The 18,679-nt window shown below is 38.3% G+C and overlaps 1 protein-coding gene across 8 annotated transcripts in view; it reads left to right on the top strand.

Moving 5' to 3' along the window:
- C1QTNF7 (C1q and TNF related 7) overlaps positions 1 to 18,679 on the top strand; it is a 114,768-nt gene that overhangs the window by 87,753 nt on the left and 8,336 nt on the right. For 4 of the 8 annotated variants that reach the window (XM_082728724.1, XM_082728722.1, XM_082728721.1 and 1 more), the window contains exon 2: positions 17,575 to 17,820. In XM_082728724.1, coding sequence (XP_082584850.1) covers positions 17,583 to 17,820 — 238 coding nt within the window. In that variant the 5' untranslated portion in view covers positions 17,575 to 17,582. Of the gene's footprint in view, positions 1 to 7,773; positions 8,035 to 11,950; positions 11,995 to 17,574; positions 17,821 to 18,679 lie in introns of those variants that run through there. The other 4 variants (XM_082728720.1, XM_082728725.1, XM_082728718.1 and 1 more) reach the window with 2 other exon arrangements.

The following is an 18,679-nucleotide window of genomic DNA, read 5'->3' as shown; positions in this document are numbered from 1 at the left end:
CTACTATACCAGTCCCATTTATTTTCTGATGATGAAGAGGAAGAAAAGCCTCTATCTATATACATCATATAGGTTAGAAGATCACTATTTTTACTAGCACTTACATTTTCTCACCTAATTTGTATTACATTAGATAAAACATTTGTAAATAAATGATCAAGTTCATGCCTCCAAAATATCTTCTGTATACTTTAGCCCTATTACATAAATGAGAAAGCTGGAAGAGACTGAGGTTTGCTTCGGGTTCTATCAAGGAAGTAGTAGCAGATCTGTGACTGAGTTTTTTTTTTTAGAAAATGGTATGAGATGATCACTTTTTTTTTTAATTTTTTATTTTTTTAATTTTGTTTTAATTTTTTATTTTTTATAAACATTTATTTTTATCCCCAGGGGTACAGGTCTGTGAATCACCAGGTTTACACACTTCACAGCACTCACCCAAGCACATACCCTCCCCAATGTCCATAATCCCACCCCCTTCTCCCAAACCCCCTCCCCCCAGCAACCCTCAGGTTGTTTTGTGAGATTAAGAGTCACTTATGGGGGGCGCCTGGGTGGCTCAGTGGTTAAGCCGCTGCCTTCGGCTCAGGTCATGATCCCAGGGTCCTGGGATCGAGCCCCGCATCGGGCTCTCTGCTCAGCAGGGAGCCTGCTTCCTCCTGTCTCTCTCTGCCTGCCTCTCTGCCTACTTACGATCTCTGTCTGTCAAATAAATAAATAAATAAATAAATAAATAAATAAGAGTCACTTATGGTTTGTCTCCCTCCCAATCCCATCTTGTTTCATTTATTCTTCTCCTACCCACTTAAGCCCCCATGTTACATCACCACTTCCTCATATCAGGGAGATCATATGATAGTTGTCTTTCTCTGCTTGACTTATTTCGCTAAGCATGATAGGCTCTAGTTTCATCCATGTTGTCGCAAATGGCAAGATTTCATTTCTTTTGATGACTGCATAGTATTCCATTGTGTATATATACCACATCTTCTTGATCCATTCATCTGTTGATGGACATCTAGGTTCTTTCCATAGTTTGGCTATTGTGGACATTGCTGCTATAAACATTCGGGTGCACGTGCCCCTTTGGATCACTACATTTGTATCTTTAGGGTAAATACCCAATAGTGCAATTGCTGGGTCATAGGGCAGTTCTATTTTCAACATTTTGAGGAACCTCCATGCTGTTTTCCAGAGTGGCGGCACCAGCTTGCATTCCCACCAACAGTGTAGGAGGGTTCCCCTTTCTCCGCATCCTCGCCAGCATCTGTCATTTCCTGACTTGTTGATTTTAGCCATTCTGACTGGTGTGAGGTGATATCTCATTGTGGCTTTGATTTGTATTTCCCTGATGCCGAGTGATATGGAGCACTTTTTCATGTGTCTGTTGGCCATCTGGATGTCTTCTTTGCAGAAATGTCTGTTCATGTCCTCTGCCCATTTCTTGATTGGATTATTTGTTCTTTGGGTGTTGAGTTTGCTAAGTTCTTTATAGATTCTGGACACTAGTCCTTTATCTGATATGTCGTTTGCAAATACCTTCTCCCATTCTGTCAGCTGTCTTTTGATTTTGTTAACTGTTTCCTTTGCTGTGCAAAAGCTTTTGATCTTGATGAAATCCCAATAGTTCATTTTTGCCCTTGCTTCCCTTGCCTTTGGCCTTGTTCCTAGGAAGATGTTGCTACGGCTGAGGTCGAAGAGGTTGCTGCCTGTGGTCTCCTCAAGGATTTTGATGGATTCCTTTCGCACATTGAGGTCCTTCATCCATTTTGAGTCTATTTTTGTGTGTGGTGTAAGGAAATGGTCCAATTTCATTTTTCTGCATGTGGCTATCCAATTTTCCCAGCACCATTTATTGAAGAGGCTGTCTTTTTTTCCATTGGACATTCTTTCCTGCTTTGTCAAAGATTAGTTGACTGTAGAGTTGAGGGTCTATTTCTGGGCTCTCTATTCTGTTCCATTGATCTATGTGTCTGTTTTTGTGCCAGTACCATGCTGTCTTGATGATGACAGCTTTGTAATAGAGCTTGAAGTCCGGAATTGTGATGCCACCAACGTTGGCTTTCTTTTTCAATATCCCTTTGGCTATTCAAGGTCTTTTCTGGTTCCATATAAATTTTAGAATTATTTGTTCCATTTCTTTGAAAAAGATGGATGGTACTCTGATAGGAATTGCATTAAATGTGTAGATTGCTTTAGGTAGCATAGACATTTTCACAATATTTATTCTTCCAATCCAGGAGCATGGAACATTTTTCCATTTCTTTGTGTCTTCCTCAATTTCTTTCATGAGTACTTTATAGTTTTCTGAGTATAGATTCTGTGCCTCTTTGGTTAGGTTTATTCCTAGGTATCTTATGGTTTTGGGTGCAATTGTAAATGGGATTGACTCCTCAATTTCTCTTTCTTCTGTCTTGCTGTTGGTGTAGAGAAATGCAACTGATTTCTGTGCATTGATTTTATATCCTGACACTTTACTGAATTCCTGTACAAGTTCTAGCAGTTTTGGAGTGGAGTCTTTTGGGTTTTCCACATAAAGTATCATATCATCTGCGAAGAGTGATAATTTGACTTCTTCTTTGCCGATTTGGATGCCTTTAATTTCCTTTGTTCTTAGCAAGTCTTAAAGGAATGTATGGACACTGATTGCCCATTATTCCTTGTTTTGAGTTCTCATTTGAAACTCAAGATGATGGGAAATCCAAATTAACATCCTGTTAAACACAGTTCTGTGATTATTTGATGAATGTCTGTCTTCTCCACTGGACTTTTCCTCTAAAAGGGCTCTACATTTACTCTCCCTTTAACACCAAGACCAAACATTCTGTAGCTAGCATATAGTGATGCTTAATAAATATGTGATGATGTAATGAATAGAACAACAAGAGGAAGGAGGGAGAAGACCAGATTTGTATGACTGGAACCCTGTGGTTTAGAAGGACTAAGAGACAGGGCATCATTTGAACAAGAGAAGATCAAACAAAGATTCCCAAAGCCTGACGGTCCATCAGAATTACTCATAGACTGTTTGAAAAATACAAATGTTTTGCCCTAATTTGCTGATATGCTGAATCAATAGACCTAATTGAGAGTCCATGAGCTAAAGTGTATAAGAAAGATCCAAATAATTTGCCAGGAGGGCTCAAGGGAAGACAAGGCTGTACCTGATGGGGAGAATCAGGGAGACTTTTTGAAGCATCAAGGAGATTTTCTAGACAAAGCAATGGATAAGGATAAAAAATGTGAGCAAATGAAGAAAGGGGCATGGGGAAAACATGGTTAGCAGGAACTTGCAAGCCAGAGGAGATGAAATAAGTAAGGCAATGAGGCAAGAAAAAGATTAGATTCCAGACAGAATCTAGTGCTCCAGGGAGGAAGAGGACTCAGGTGTACATTCCACCTGCCTGAAAGCTCCTTAGATGCAGGAACCTGATCTTGTAAAGTTAACAACACCCTGGGGAGGTAATATATGGTATAGTAGTTGGGTGGGCCAATTGTGGATCAGACTATTCACTGTCTTTATCTCTAAAAGAAGAATGATAAAATTATTCATTTCAAGAGGTTATAATGAAGATTAAGGGAAGTAATTATACAATGTCATAACATATAAGTTCTCATTGTATATCAGTTAGAACATTTTTTAATAATTCTAGTACCTAGAAAAATGGCAGTTCTGCACATATCTTCCCAACTTTGCATTTTGTTAAGGTTAGGTTGGTGGCTTGAAATTGGCCATGATGGGAAGTGTTGTTGTTGTTGTTGTTTTTTAAAACACTCATCATCCAGGAAATACAAATCAAAACCACAATGAGACATCACCTTACACCTAACAGAATGGCTAAAATAAAAAAAAAAATTTAAATTTAAAAAAAAAAAACAAGAAATAACAAATGTTGATAAAGATGTAGAGAAAAAGGAACTGTTGTGTACTCTTGGTAGGAATGTAAATTTGTGCAGCCACTGTGGAAAATACTACAGAAGTTTCCCACAAAATTAAAAATACCATATGATCCCATAATTCCACCACTGAGTACCCAAAGAAAACAGAAATGCTAATTCAAAAAAATACATGCACCCCTATCATGGGAGTATTTACACAAAACAAAAACAAAAACAACCCACTTAGCAAAACTGTGAATGAACCTGAACCCTTTTTAAAAAAATTTTTTTTTTATAAACATATAATGTATTATTAGCCCCAGAGGTACAGGTCCGTGAATCACCAGGTTTATACACTTCACAGCACTCAACATAGCACATACCCTCACCAATGTCCATAACCCAGCCACCCCATTCCTTCCACCCCCTTCCCCTCCAGCAACCCTCAGTTTGTTTCCTGAGATTAAGAGTCTCTTATGGCTTAACTCCCTCTCTGGTTTCATCTTGTTTCATTTTTCCCTCCCTTCCCCTACGATCCTCTGTCTTGTTTCTCAAATTCCTCATATCAGTGAGATCATATGATAATTGTCTTTCTCTGATTGACTTATTTCACTTAACATAATACCCTCTAGTTCCACCCACATCATTGCAAATAGGAAGATTTCTTTTTTTTTTTTTTTTTTTTTTTGATCACTGCATAGTATTCTGTTGTATATCTATATCACATCTTATTTATCCATTCTTTTGTTGATGGACATCTAGGCTCTTTCCATAGTTTGGCTATTGTGGACATTGCTGTTATAAACATTCAGGTGCACAAGCTCCTTTGGATCACCACATTTGTATCTTTAGGGTAAATACACAATAGTGCAATTGCTGGGTCATAGGGTAGCTCTATTTTCAACTTTTCGAAGAACCTCCATACTGTTTTCCAGAGTGGCTGCACTAGCTTGCATTCCCATCAATAGTGTAGGAGGCTGAACACTTTTTTTGAAAGCTGAACCAACACACTGTTAGATGCTTTGTGGACATTGATAGGATTGTCTAGATTGAACTGCCTTTAGTGAGTTAAGGCTACAGGAAAACCAAAGCACAAGCTGAGAGGAAAGATTTCTGTGCATTGGAAAGGCAGAGGACAACCTTGGCCTTGGCATGATTGTCAGGCAAAAACAGAATCTGATTTTTTATTCTGATTTTTTATGCTCTAGGAGACAATTTCAAAGACTAGTTCTCTTTGTGGAGAAGAATATGTCTGAAAAGATACAGATTATGAGTTATCTAAGATGAAAAATAACTTTTAAAATCTAATATTGCAGAACAGAAAAAAGTAATGTGGTACCTAAGTAATACAAGAAACTTTATCAGCAAACATTAAGGGGAAGTTAAGGAAATTGTGAATGACACAGAAGAGTGAATATAAATACCCATAATTTGTATCAATACTCTGCCAAGTTAAGGCAGTAATATAAGAATACATCTGTCTCTTTTGGAAGTCAAGAAACAATTTCTAAGTTCTTTGACAGAGACTGTGCTATTTCAAAGGGTGAATGAGAAAAGCCCATTAAGAAGTTACCACTTTATAATAACAAAGAACACATCTAAAGCCTGAAACACCTGACATTAAGCTTGAAAGGACTGGTGTTCTACTTCAGCCTCTTAGAACACTTCAGTATGGGGAATCGGGAGATTCCTTGAAGTCAGAGAGTCAAATCTTACACATGACAAAGTGTTGTTGTGTGATGTTCTACTGGTATTAAACTAATGGAAGCATTTTACCCCCAGTGACCTGCTTTCCTATTTAAGTTCAATATGGTCCTTTTCTTTCAATGAATTGTTAGGATCCCATTTGCTTTTATTAGCATGTAGACTACTTAAGACCTCAATCCTCCCCTCCATGAATAACCTAAGAATTCTAGGGGTTTGCTTGGTTCAAAGGAGTCATTCCTAATTCCTAATTCCAACCCAGGTAAAACATACAAAACAAAACCTTTGGTTGTCCACCTTTCCCATTGATTGAGCTGTCACCAAATGGTGACACCATTGAACACTAGCCATGCATATTCTAGGAGGTGCTTTTGTAGAGGATGCTCTTGCTGACCCCAATATTACCCTCTTACTAAGTTTCAATATAATAATCCTTTTAATTCATCATTGTTTGTTTAACCACTGTTCCCCCAAGAATATCTGCTCTGACAGAATGACTGAAAGCAGACAAACTTGCAGCCTTATTCATATACTGTACCAAAGCCACCACCCCAAAATTCTTTAGGCCTTACCTCCTGGTCAGTTCCATTCTGTGATTTCTTGATTATAAGCCTTAGACCAGACCAACCCTATAGTCCATGACTGATTTCCTTAAATTTACATCATGGAGAGGAATTGGACCCTTGGTTCCTTCCTTCTAGAAGACCGTGGGTACTTTAAGCAAATAATCTCAACACCTTGCCAGCCAAAAATTCCTGGGAGGAAAAACCTTCATTCAGCTACTTCCAAGTACCTACTTAAATGCACAACACTAAAAGAGTCACTTGAGTGACTTCTCTCAATAAATATCTCCTTCGAGGTATCTCGTATCTCTACCCATATGTGTAGATGTGGCATTTTTACAAATTTCATCTCATGAAACACAAGGACTTTGATGAGGAATACTAGAACTGTAAGAGAACTTAGAAATAATGAAAAATACAATTTCATTTTGAGGATGAGAAGACAAACCCAGGGATATCTGATTAAGATCATGCTCTATAAAATGGTGGTATCAGGGGAGGAAGGGGATAAAACTGAAGGTGTTTAAGGGTACTAACTTGTAACAAGCAGTAAATAAGCCCTAGAGATCTAAGGCACAATATAGTGAATACAGACAATACTATTGTATTATAACTATGTAATACGATGACAACAACAATCATATTATAATATATAAATATATCAAGTAACACACTGTACCTCTTACACTAACACAGTGCTACATGCCAAATTTACTCATTTGAGAATTAAAAAAAAAAAAAAGCACCCTACTCTAATTTAGCAAAAAACTGTCTCACTTCAGGACCCAAGGCATGGTTTTTACTACCTTATGATAGTACCCATATTTTGAACTGCCAAAAATTCAAAAGACCATTTCCTTCAGACAGGAAGGTGGATAGCTAGGGCAAAATGAGGATTAGCTGGATGGGGAGCCCATTCATCTTCTTTGTCAAATTTATCATCAGTGTCCACTTTGATAACTTTGAAAATACTTCTTCCAATTAGCACTCTCAAATGTTTGGGAAGAATGGTGGGGAAAGCAAGATAAAAACAAGATTTTTCAGTCACCGAATTTCCATAAGTGACATCATGAATTATATATTGCTGTTGCTAAGGAAATGTGAGAAGTACGTATCACAAGGGAACAAAGAAATTGATTGCATCGAAGATGAGTAGTCACAGGCTTTGGAGAATCATTCTGCCTTTTGAGTTGTTATGATCAGTTCTCTATAGTAACAAAGACATATCAGTCTTCTAAAAATACCCAATCATTTACCCATTCAGCAGAGAACAAAGAAAAGATCAGTGCAGTGTTCATAACCCTCTTCCATTTCACAGCACATAGGATGGAGGGCCCTTTTCCCGCCATGTTTACCAAGAATATTTACCACCTCTCCTTGTTTGTTCCATGAGACAACACCCAATCTCTAGAATTTGAAGATTCTACCTTGAAAATTCTCAAATAGGAAATGACTCTTTTCTCTAAGTTAACAACTAATTTCCAGTCAGTGAGTAATTTTTTTCCTGAAACTTCCACTCAGTGGAAAACAAACGAAGAGGGAAAAACTTGAGTAAACAAATCTGAAAAAGAGACCACGACACACAGAGATGGAGGCATCTCTAAACATACCAGTCAAAGAAAGCAGGAGCTTAAGGTTTATCTCAAACAAAACCGTAATTTTGATCAGCCCCTGATTGAGCCTCACCCCATGAATGACTTCCAGGGCCTCTAGCTCTTTGGGACTAAAGGAAAGAATTATTTTTAGCACAACTATTTGGAAACCTCTGAGAACTTGGATCTCTTTTTCTGTCTGGTACCAAAGCAAGTTTTTCACCGAAGCTCTCATGAAAGATCCTCAGTCTCTTGTGGATTTAGAATCCTGGAGCAACCCACCAACCCAGAGCAAGGTATGGCGTTTACTCTTTTTTTTAGAACTTTGGCAAATGTAGACGCAGTGGCCCCTTTCATTATGGTAGCTTTCTGAGTTTATTAAACAGACAGCTATTAGAAAATTCCATAAAACTGAAGGTCTGGGTTCCAATCTCTGATCTGATGCTAGCTGTGTGGCCATAGACAAGTTACCTGCCTTCTTGAGACATCTGTTCCTTGTCCAATCTACCACAAAACGGTCTTTTGGAAAGAGGATATGGACTTAACATTGCTCTGTAGACTACAAAATGTTTGTCAAATGTCAGCAGTTTTTACTTTGTGCCATCATAGCACTTTATATAAAGTAGCCAAAGCTTTGTAAATCAATAAGCTGTTCTTTAAGGAAATATTGATGAATAAATACTTTCTTCATTCAACTTTTGTTGACCCTCCACTGCAGACCAGTCATTGTCCTAAAAATGTTGGTGGCACAGAGTTAATGTTTTGGCGGAGAAAAAACAATTTAAATAGATAGCCATAACACAACATGGATATGAGGTGCTGCTCACTGCATAGTGACAGAAGGGAAGGTGTTCCATAGCCAACAGGAGAGGCAGTTCTGAGGAGAGAAAGTGGAGCCCCAAAGACAGAGATGAGGAACTACACAACAGAAGCAGTTGGAATGTGAACACCTCGGGTCCCCACCCTGTCTTGCTCATGCCTAGAGCCACTCCTAATGCAGCTAAGAAGGACAAAACTTGCTGTTGTGAAATCTCTTCCTCTGCAGGCCAAGGATATGTCGTGTTTTGGCCACCCCTACTTACCTATCTTCTTCCTAATAATTTCCAGGCAGAATACATTCTCAAGTCGAATTAATAATTGAGTCCAGCCCTTCATCATGAAGTAATATTACAGTTTCCCTCACACAACGTGGGAGAAAACTCGAGTGTTTAGAGACAAAAAGAGCTCAGTTCAAATCCTGACTGTGCCAGTTGTAGGGCTGTGTGAACGTTGAGTCCTTGGAGTCTCAATTTTCTTATCTTTAAAATGAAGATAATGTCACCTATTGCATAAAAGTGGTGTATGATGAAGTAAGCAATGTTTTAGAACACCCAGCACAGTCATAAAAATACTAGTAGGTTCCCTGCATCCCAACTCATATTGTTTTTTTCACTTGGTATTTTGTTTTGTAGGGAAACAGACAACAAATACACTTCACCATTTTGAAGCATTTAGTTCTGGGGCAGCAGGTATGCTCACACAGTTTTACAACCATCACACCACCATGCATCTCCAAAACTTTCTCATTCTCACCAACCAAAACTTGGTATTTCTTAAACATGAACCCCCCACCCTACTGCCCAGCCCCTGGCAACCACCGTGTGACTTTCTGTCTCTATGATTTTGACTATTCTAGATGCATCTATAGGTAAAAATAATACAGTATTTGTCCTTTTGGGACTGGTCTAATTCACTTACCATAAAGTTCTCAGATTCCTCCATGTTGTAAAATGGGTCAAAATTCCCTTCCTTTTAATGGCTGAATAATATTGTATGGAATATTGTGTTCGTCCATTCGTCTGTTGATGGCTCTTGTGAAGACTGTTGCTACGAGCATGGATGTACAAATATCTGAGTCCCTGTCTTCACTTCTTTTACAAGTGCAACTGCTGGATCATATGGTAATTCTGGATTACATTTTTGAGGAATTAATTTATTATCACTTTATTATTATTATTATTAATTTATTATTATTATTATTATTACAGGAAGATTAGTTAACACCATCCATCACCTCTCATAATTATCACTTTTTGTGTGCAGTAAAAGCGTTTATTGTGTGTCATAATCACATGCAGTAAAATCTATTCTCTTTCAAATATACAAAGAGACAGTATTGTTAATTATAGCCACCATGCTGCACATTAGGTCCCCAAAACTTGTTCAGTTTGTAGGTGGAGTTTGTATTATTTCACCAACATATCCCCATTTCCCCCACCCTCCAGCCCCTGACAACCACCATTCTACTCTCTGTTTCTGTGAGTTCAGTGTTTTGGATTACAGATATAAGTTAGATTATAGAGTGTTTGTCTTTCTCTGACTTATTTCGCACAGTATAATGCTTTCAAGGTTCATCCATGATGTCACAATGGCAGGATTTCCTTCTTTTTATGGCTGAATAACATTCCATTGTATATATGCCACATTTTCCTTATTCATTTGTCAATGGACATTTAGTTTGCTTCCATGTCATGGCTATTGTGAATAATGCTGCAATGAATGTGGGAGTACAGACAGCTTTTTGATATCCTGTTTTCATTTCCTTTGGATATATATGCAGAAGTGGGGTTCCTGGATCATGTGGTGGTTTTATTTTTAATTTTTTGAGAAATCTCCATATTGTTTTCCATAATGGCTATATCAATTTACATTCTCACCAGCAGTGCACAAACATTCCCTTTTTTCCATATCCTCAGCAAAACTTGTTATCCCTTCTTTTTGCTGATAGCCATTCTGACAGATATAAGGTGGTATCTCATTGTGCTTTTGTGATTTGTACTCCACTGATGACTAACGATATTGAGTATCTTTTCATGTACCTGTTGGCCATTTGTATGTTTTCTTTGGGAAAATGTCTATTCAGAGCCTTTGTCCGTTTTTAATCAGATTATTTGGTTTTCCCTGTTGAGTTGTATGAGTTCCTTTTGTATTTTGAATATTAACCTCCTACTTGATACATGCTTTGCAGTTTTTTTCTCTCATTCTGTACACTGCTTTTTCATTTTGTTGAATGTTTCTTTTCCTATGCAGAAGTTTTTAGCTGGGTGTAGTCCCACTTGTTTGTTTTTGCTTTTGTTGCTTGTGTTTTGGTGTCATATCCAAAAATACTGTTGCCAAGACCAATGTCAAGAATATTTTCCCCTGTTTTCTTCTAGAGGTTTTATGGTTTCAGGTCTTATATTTAAGTCTTTAATCCATTTCAAGTTGATTTTTTGAGGGGTGTAAGTTAGGGATCCAATTTCATTCTTTTGTATGTAAATATCATTGTCCCAACATCATTTTATTGAAGAGACTATTTTTTCCCATGAAGGAAGTATTCTGGGCTTCCTTGTCAAATATTAATTGACTGTATATACATGGGTTTAATTTATTTTTTAAAAAAGAAAGAATCTCATCTGTGGGCACATTGCCTAAAATTTCAATTTTTACAGTGATTTATTCAGTATTTCTCCAACTATTTTTTATGGCTAGTTTAGCAAGAACAAAGAGTTCTATCACTAAATATCTTACAAAACACTACATACTACATTCATGCTTTACAGATTCAAAATACACTTTAACATAAAGGCTGTGAAATCTAAATTACCATGAAGTAAATAGAAGTTTAAAAAACTAAAAACCTGTTACTGTAATCCCTACAGAAAAATAGGATACATTAACATCCCAGGACAGATCTGTTCAAGATTAACAATATTTCCAGAGCTTTGATTTTTCTCACTCCAAAGGAGCGTGATGTTGAAAAAAAAAATACATTTTAGCACATATTCTACATAAATTTGCATATTCAATGCAATCTTTCAAAATATTTTATGTAAGGAGTGTGACTGCAAATGTGTATGAGGGTTTTTTTGTAGTTTTGAAAATGATCTAAAATTGGATTATAGCATACATTGAGTTGCATACTTCAAATTGGTCAGATTTATGGTGTGTAAATTAAATCTCAATAAAGCTATAGAAAATATTGTAATGTTTATAAAGCCATGACCTGCAGAGTTCAGCCCCAGCCAAAATAACCAAGTTCACTGCAAACCAGTGGGAAAGTGGGTGAAGGATAGATTATTCAATATAAAGTGTTGAAAATATACAGTTGGATCCCTATCTCAAACTTGTTATCAGAAACATTCTAGAAGCACTGGTGTGGCAGTCAGTTAAGCACCCAACTCTTGGTTTCAGCTCCGGTCATGATCTCAGGGTGGTGAGACAGAACCCTGTGTTGGGTAAGTATAAGTGCACGCTCAGTGCAGAGTCTGTTTAAGATTCTCTCCCCCTCTCCCTCTGCCCCTTCCCCACTTCTCTCTCTCTTTCTCTCCCTCTCTCTCTAATATAAATAAATAAACCTTCAACTGAAAAAGAAAAAGAAAGAAACATTCTAATGGGTCCAAAATTAAATGTGAACAAATGAAACAACAAAAGAACTGAAAGTGGGAGAAATCTTTTTATTATCTTGAAGTGAGGAAGGCCTTTTCAAAATAATAAATTGAACTTCAAGAATGTTGGAGGCTTTTTAAAGATTTTTATTTATTTATTTGATAGAGAAAGAGCATAAGAGAGAGCATGAGCTGGCCAGGGAAGGGCAGAGGAAGAGGGAGAGGGAGCCACAATGGGGCTTAATCCCAGGACCCTGGGATCATAACCTAAACAAAGACAGACACTTAACTGACTGACCCTCAAGATGCCCCAAGAATGTTTTTGTGATAAAATATTTTTAAATGCATTGAAGAAAATGTAAAGGCAAACTGGGAAAAGCTATTTGTTGTTAATGTCATAAACTATGTACAGGGATGCCTGGGTGGCTTAGTCAGTTAAGAGCCTGCCTTTGGCTCAAGTCGTGGTCCCAGGGTCCTGGGATTGTGACCCACATCAGGCTCCTTGCTTAGCAGGGAGCCTGCTTCTCTCTCTGCCTGCCGTTCTTTTTGTGCTTGCTCATTCTCTTTCTCTCTGGCAAATAAATAAATAAAATCTTTTAAAAAATAAAAGATAATGTACAAGCAATATATTAAAAGAGTATTCAAAAATATATCAATATTAAATCTATAAATATATTTATAGATTTAAGATATATATATATGAGAAATTCTCTTAGCTACCTGAAAAGTCTAGATACAGTGTGCCAAAAACATGGAGAAGAAGGACACACAACAACCTAGCAACAATGATTGCCTCTAGAGAGGGAAAGCACATGTCTGTAAGACTGGGCGGAGGGAGAAGAGATTTACTTTTTATAAATGTGCATGCTCTGTCTATACCAAAAAAAGTAAATATTTAAAGTATTTCTAAATACTCTAGACTATGCAAAATTAAAACAATTCAAGTCTTTTGTTTGTATTTTTCAAACATGGTGAAAGGGACCCACAGAATTCCAGAATATTTCTTTAAGCCTCTCTTTTTTCTTTCCCTTGTAATACTCTCACAGTCCATTCTCTCTGATTCATTTTGTTTTTCATAAAACTAACACCTGGCCCCCCAAAATATCTCCTTCCTTGTCCACAACCTGAGTTTTTTTTGTGCCAGACTCTACTCTAGATGTTGTAGAAGTCAATGACTAAGACAAAGTCCCTGACAGTCATGGAGATTACATTCTATCAGATTGGTGATAAACAATATTTTTAAAGCATAATAAAGGTAATAATAGTCTAGTGAGTTAGAGGTGGTGAGCACAAAGAAGAGAAAACAGTAGAACAGAATGAGGGAGGGTCAGGATGTATGAAAGGCTATTGCAATGTTAAATACAGTGTAAGATTTACAATGGAATATTATGCCTCCATCAGAAAGGATGAATACCCAACTTTTGTATCAACATGGATGGGACTGGAAGAGATTATGCTGACTGAAATAAGTCAAGCAAAGAGAGTTAATTATCATATGGTTTCACTTACTTTGTGGAGCATAAGGAATAACACAGAGGACATTAGGAAAAGGAAAGGAAAAGTGAATTGAGGGAAATCGGAGGGGGAGACGAACCATGAGAGACTGTGGACTCTGAGAAACAAACTGACGGTTTTGGAGGGGAGGGAAGTGGGGGGTTGAGTGAGCCTGGTGGTGGATATTAAGGAGGGCACGTATTGCATGGAGCACTGGGTGTGGTGCATAAACAATGAATCTTGGAACACTGAAAAAATCAAATTAAATTTAAAAAAAAAAAGAATTGGCTTCAGGGAGAGGGTGGTATTTGAGAAGACTCAGAAAGGGAGATGAGAGGGGAGCCTGGGTGGCTCAGTGGGTTAAGCCTCTGCCTTCGGCTCAGGTCGTGGTCTTGGGATCCTGGAATCGAGCCCTGCATCAGGTTCTCTGCTTGGTGGGGAGCTTGCTTCCCCCTCTCTTTCTGCCTGCCTCTCTGCCTACTTGTAATCTCTCTCTCTCTGTCAAATAAATAAATAAAAATCTTTTTAAAAATTAAAAAAAAAGAAAGGTAGATAAAAGAGTGAGACATGTAGATGTCTTGGGGCAGAAAGTTCTAGACAGAAGAAACAGTATGAACGCCCTAAGGCAGAATATTCCTGGTGTCACTGAGAAACACAAAGGAATTCATAGTGACTAGAGCTGGAGAGTGGGAAAGAGAGTAGAGGAAGATGAGAAGTAAGGAAGATGGGTGCCCAATCCAGTAGAGCCTTGAAGACCATGTACTATGAGGTTTTTGACTTCTAAGTAAAATGAAGAACTAGTACAGGGTGATGCCACTGTAGTTTTCCATTATACCCTACACTCCTTTGTTATCATAGTAAATTAAGTCCCAAGACTTGAGCGGTCACCTACCGCCATGCTGTCATCGTGCATCAGGCACCACATCATGTTTTTCCTCAGTTCCAATGAGGATTGTTAATGGATAATCATTTTGAATGCCTTTCAAAAATTCTAACTGGGTAGGACAGAGGGCGTCTGCCAGTGCCTGGGTGGCTCAGTCAGTTGTGTCCGACTCTTGATTTCCACTTGGGTCATGACCTCAGGGTCATGAGATGGAGCCCTGCCCTGAACATCAAGCCTGTTTAAGATTATCTTCCCTCCCCTCTGCCCCACCTCTTTTTATATAAATTTTAAAAGATTATATTCTAACTGGGGATGCTTCTAGCATTTAGACTATAGCACAGACAACTGAATGGGAAGAAATAAAAGAGGGAGATAAGGCATGAGAGACTCTGAACTCAGGAATCAAACTGAAGGTTACAGAAGGGAGGGGGTTGAGGAATGGGGTAACAAGGTGATGGGTATTAATGAGGACATGCGTAGTGGTGAGCACTGAGTGTTACATGCAACTAATGAATCATTGAACACTACATCAAAAATTAATGATGTACTATATGCTGGCTAATTGAACATAATAATAAAAATAAATAAATAATATCCTAATGCATTTGTCAGTGAAAGGCAAACCATTTGTTCGATGAATGCATCTGTTCAGATTGTGTTAATTTTTACCTTCTTAGAGCAGCCTTTTCTTGGCTGTTGGAAATACTACTATCCTTCCAAGCACATGTTTAAAATTTCTCCTTCTTCTACCCACCATAACCTGGAAGCTTACCACAAGCTTCTTGATAAACTAATACCCAACTTTGGGTATGTTTGTGTTTTCAGCATCTCCACCAGTGTCTGAGATGCCACTGCCCAAAGTGCCTTCTCTCCACATAATTTCAAATCCCTCATAGAACCAAATCCTGACCTCAGCCACAGCATCCCATTCCATGTCTCTCTTTTTTTTTTAAAGATTTTATTTATTTATTTTACAGACAGAGATCACAAGGAGGCAGAGAGGCAGGCAGAGAGAGGGGAAGGGAAGCAGGCTCCCCACCAAGCAGAGAGCCCGACTCAGGGCTCGATCCCAGGACCCTGGGATCATGACCTGAGCCAAAAGCAGAGGCTTTAACCCACTGAGCCATCCAGGTGCCCCTCCATGTCTCTTTAAACACCTTTTTATGAGTAACTTCTATGAGCATGTTCCTCTCTTTCAAATTCCTTCTCAAAACCTCCTTTAATCAGTTTTTTACAAGAAAAAGCTAGCAATTTAATCACTATATTTTAACTATGGCAAGGGTATGCATAGAATGTTCTTTCATTTTCTTTCATCTGGAACACCCTTGAAAGGGCTCGTATCTTTATGAGATCCTCTGGGCTTCTCAGAAAGTGCCTTAATCCCAGTTGAGCAATGGGGATCAGTATTTTTGAGTTTGTGTTATATTACAGCAGACAGTACACAGCAAAAATATTCTCCTGGATTTGGGGGTGGGGGGTCATGTGGGGAGAGACACTGGCAACATGGAGATTTGGTCAAGGATACAGAGCCTATATTTGGGTAAGTTGCCTCAGTTCTTCACAAGATTTCTAGGAAACAGATTTATTTGAAATCACATGTGCACACTATGTTTTTCTCACTCTGTCATTCCTATGCTCTGGCAAATTTCTAGGTCTAATTCCAAGATGTTGCAATTTCCCCACAGGTATTATAAAACTGGTACCATGTGCCTGGTTAATTTTCTGATGTGGCTGTCAAAAAACAAGGAAACTCCATCCGACTGCTTTTTTCACATTTTAATGTTACTTCCTTTGGGCAAGTATATGCCAGGCATGTACATCAAGCGTTGTTGAGATTTCTTATTAAAACACAGGCCCAAAACTATCCAAAACTATTGGATACTACTATCCAAAAACTATTCATTTACACCTCCCCAAAACCATGTGTATGCATTGTCCATCCAAGAAGCTACTAATCTTAAGGACCATTGAGCCTAGAAAATCAGGCGTCCCAGCCTATACTGCCCACCCCTCAGCTTATATGCCAAATTTCATGCTAACAAATGATCCATCATGTTCAGGATCCTATTTGTGGAGGGAAAAACAAAGTCCTATTAAATCATAGCTGAAGAGACCAGTTGTCTGCTTCCCTAGAAGCACGTGGCACCATGCATGGTTTAATTTCACTCAGCTCTTTAATTGCGCCTTGGTGTTAATGACTTAATGGTTCACCAGGGCATTGTATCCTGCAGGCTTTAAATTAAAGTTTGAGAACCCCCCTTGCAGGACATGCACAGTACTCCAATTAACACTAATTGGTTTTACACATGATTATCAAGTGAAAAACATGTTTTCCTGAGAATGACACTTCTTTTCTCCTGCTTTAAAAAGCCTGTGAATTCTAAAGAAATGATCATGGATGCATGCAAAGACTAGATATACCAATGTCTAGCATAGGATTTATATTGGCAGAAAACTGGAAGGAAATATCTACAATAATCGTGTACATAAAGGAGAGTAAAGAAAAATGCAACTTTTTTAATGTTATGAATAACTTTTGAGACAGGAAGATGCTCATGATACACTGTTAAGTGAAAAAAGTTGAAAAAAAATACAAGAATAGCATAATATCACTTTTCTCCACAACACAGACCAGAGGATGTGTGTATCAAAATGTTAATTATAACTATCTCTAGTGGTGAGAACAATGTTAATCTTGATCTTATTCATATACATTTCTAATTTTCTAAAATTATGCATTATTTTTGCAAAAAGAAAATGTTCTTTTTCAAAATCTGTCATTGACCCCACAGGAAAAAAAATACAAGTGGCTTTATTTTGAAATTGTTTAAATCAATCCTTCATCTCCACCAACCCTTCTGTGGGGCACTGAGAACTCTCTATAAGTAATGTGTTAATAGTTTCCAAGGGAATTATGAGATTAAACTGGGTTTTATACATGCATGGAAAGGTAAGCACAGGAGGGAGGGCTTGCTGATGCCCATTCCCATGTTCATTTATGCCAAAACTTCCACCTGAGTGGGTGCATTTATGTCCCTGTGTTTCTTTTCCAGAGCCAAAGATGTTTATCTTGCTCTATGTTACAAGTTTTGCCATTTGTGCCAGTGGACAGCCTCGGGGTAATCAGTTCAAAGGAGAGAGCTACTCCCCAAGATATATCTGTAGCATCCCTGGCTTACCTGGACCTCCAGGACCACCTGGAGCAAATGGCTCCCCAGGGCCCCATGGTCGGATCGGCCTCCCAGGACGAGATGGTAGAGACGGCAGGAAAGGAGAGAAAGGTGAAAAGGGAGCTGCAGGTAATGAACAATGACGTTCCCTAAACTCCCCTGGTCTGCGCTCAGTGGGGAGTCTGCTTGGGACTTTTCTCTCTTCTCACTTTGCTCCTCCCCCCACTGGTGCTCACGTGCTCTCTCGCTCTCTCGCTCTCTCGCTCTCTTGCTCTCTCTAAAATAAATTACTAAATCTTTTTAAATAAATAAATGAGCATGCCACCTTAAACTGTTTCCTTTCTTTATTGCCTTTTCTAATGAGAATTGCTCCTGAAATCCCTTCTCTACTTCCCATTCTTTAATTGTAATTAATATTGAGCCCTTTCTATGCTTTAAATACTGCTTGAAACTCTTTACCTGCAACCTTATTTTATTGTAATGACAACTTTTTCAGTTATCCCATTTTACAGATGAGAACACTGAGCAAATAGCATGATTAAATTAATTACTGAAGACGGAAGTTCACTACTAGTGACCGGCAGAGCTGGATTCAAACACTGATGCCTGAGACCACAGGGCGATCCCAGCTAGCAGGCAATGCCTGGGTGTGCAAGGGCATGGATAGATAGCAGACAGATGGACAAGGAAGGGAAATGGACAGACGAAGCAGAAGCAGGAATCAGGAACCAAAAGCACAGGTACCATTCTGCTCTGTGATAATATCCAGAGCAAAGTCACATGAAGGACTTCTAGATTTTACTTTTCAGAGATGAAATGACAATAGCAGTATATAGCCCACCCTTTCTGGTTCATCTCTTCCCCACTTATCCTGTAACAGCTAAAAAAAGTAGATTCTTATAGCTCTTGATGGCAACAGAATTGCCCTCTACGACTTCAGTAATTTTTACTTTTTACCCCCACAAATAAGTTAGCCCAGGAAGATTGC

This window comes from Mustela nivalis (assembly GCF_964662115.1).
Source record: "Mustela nivalis genome assembly, chromosome: 4".
Lineage (NCBI taxonomy): Eukaryota > Metazoa > Chordata > Mammalia > Carnivora > Mustelidae > Mustela > Mustela nivalis.
The sequence above is the reverse complement of the archived record's forward strand: the minus strand, read 5'-3'. Positions and strand labels throughout refer to the sequence as shown.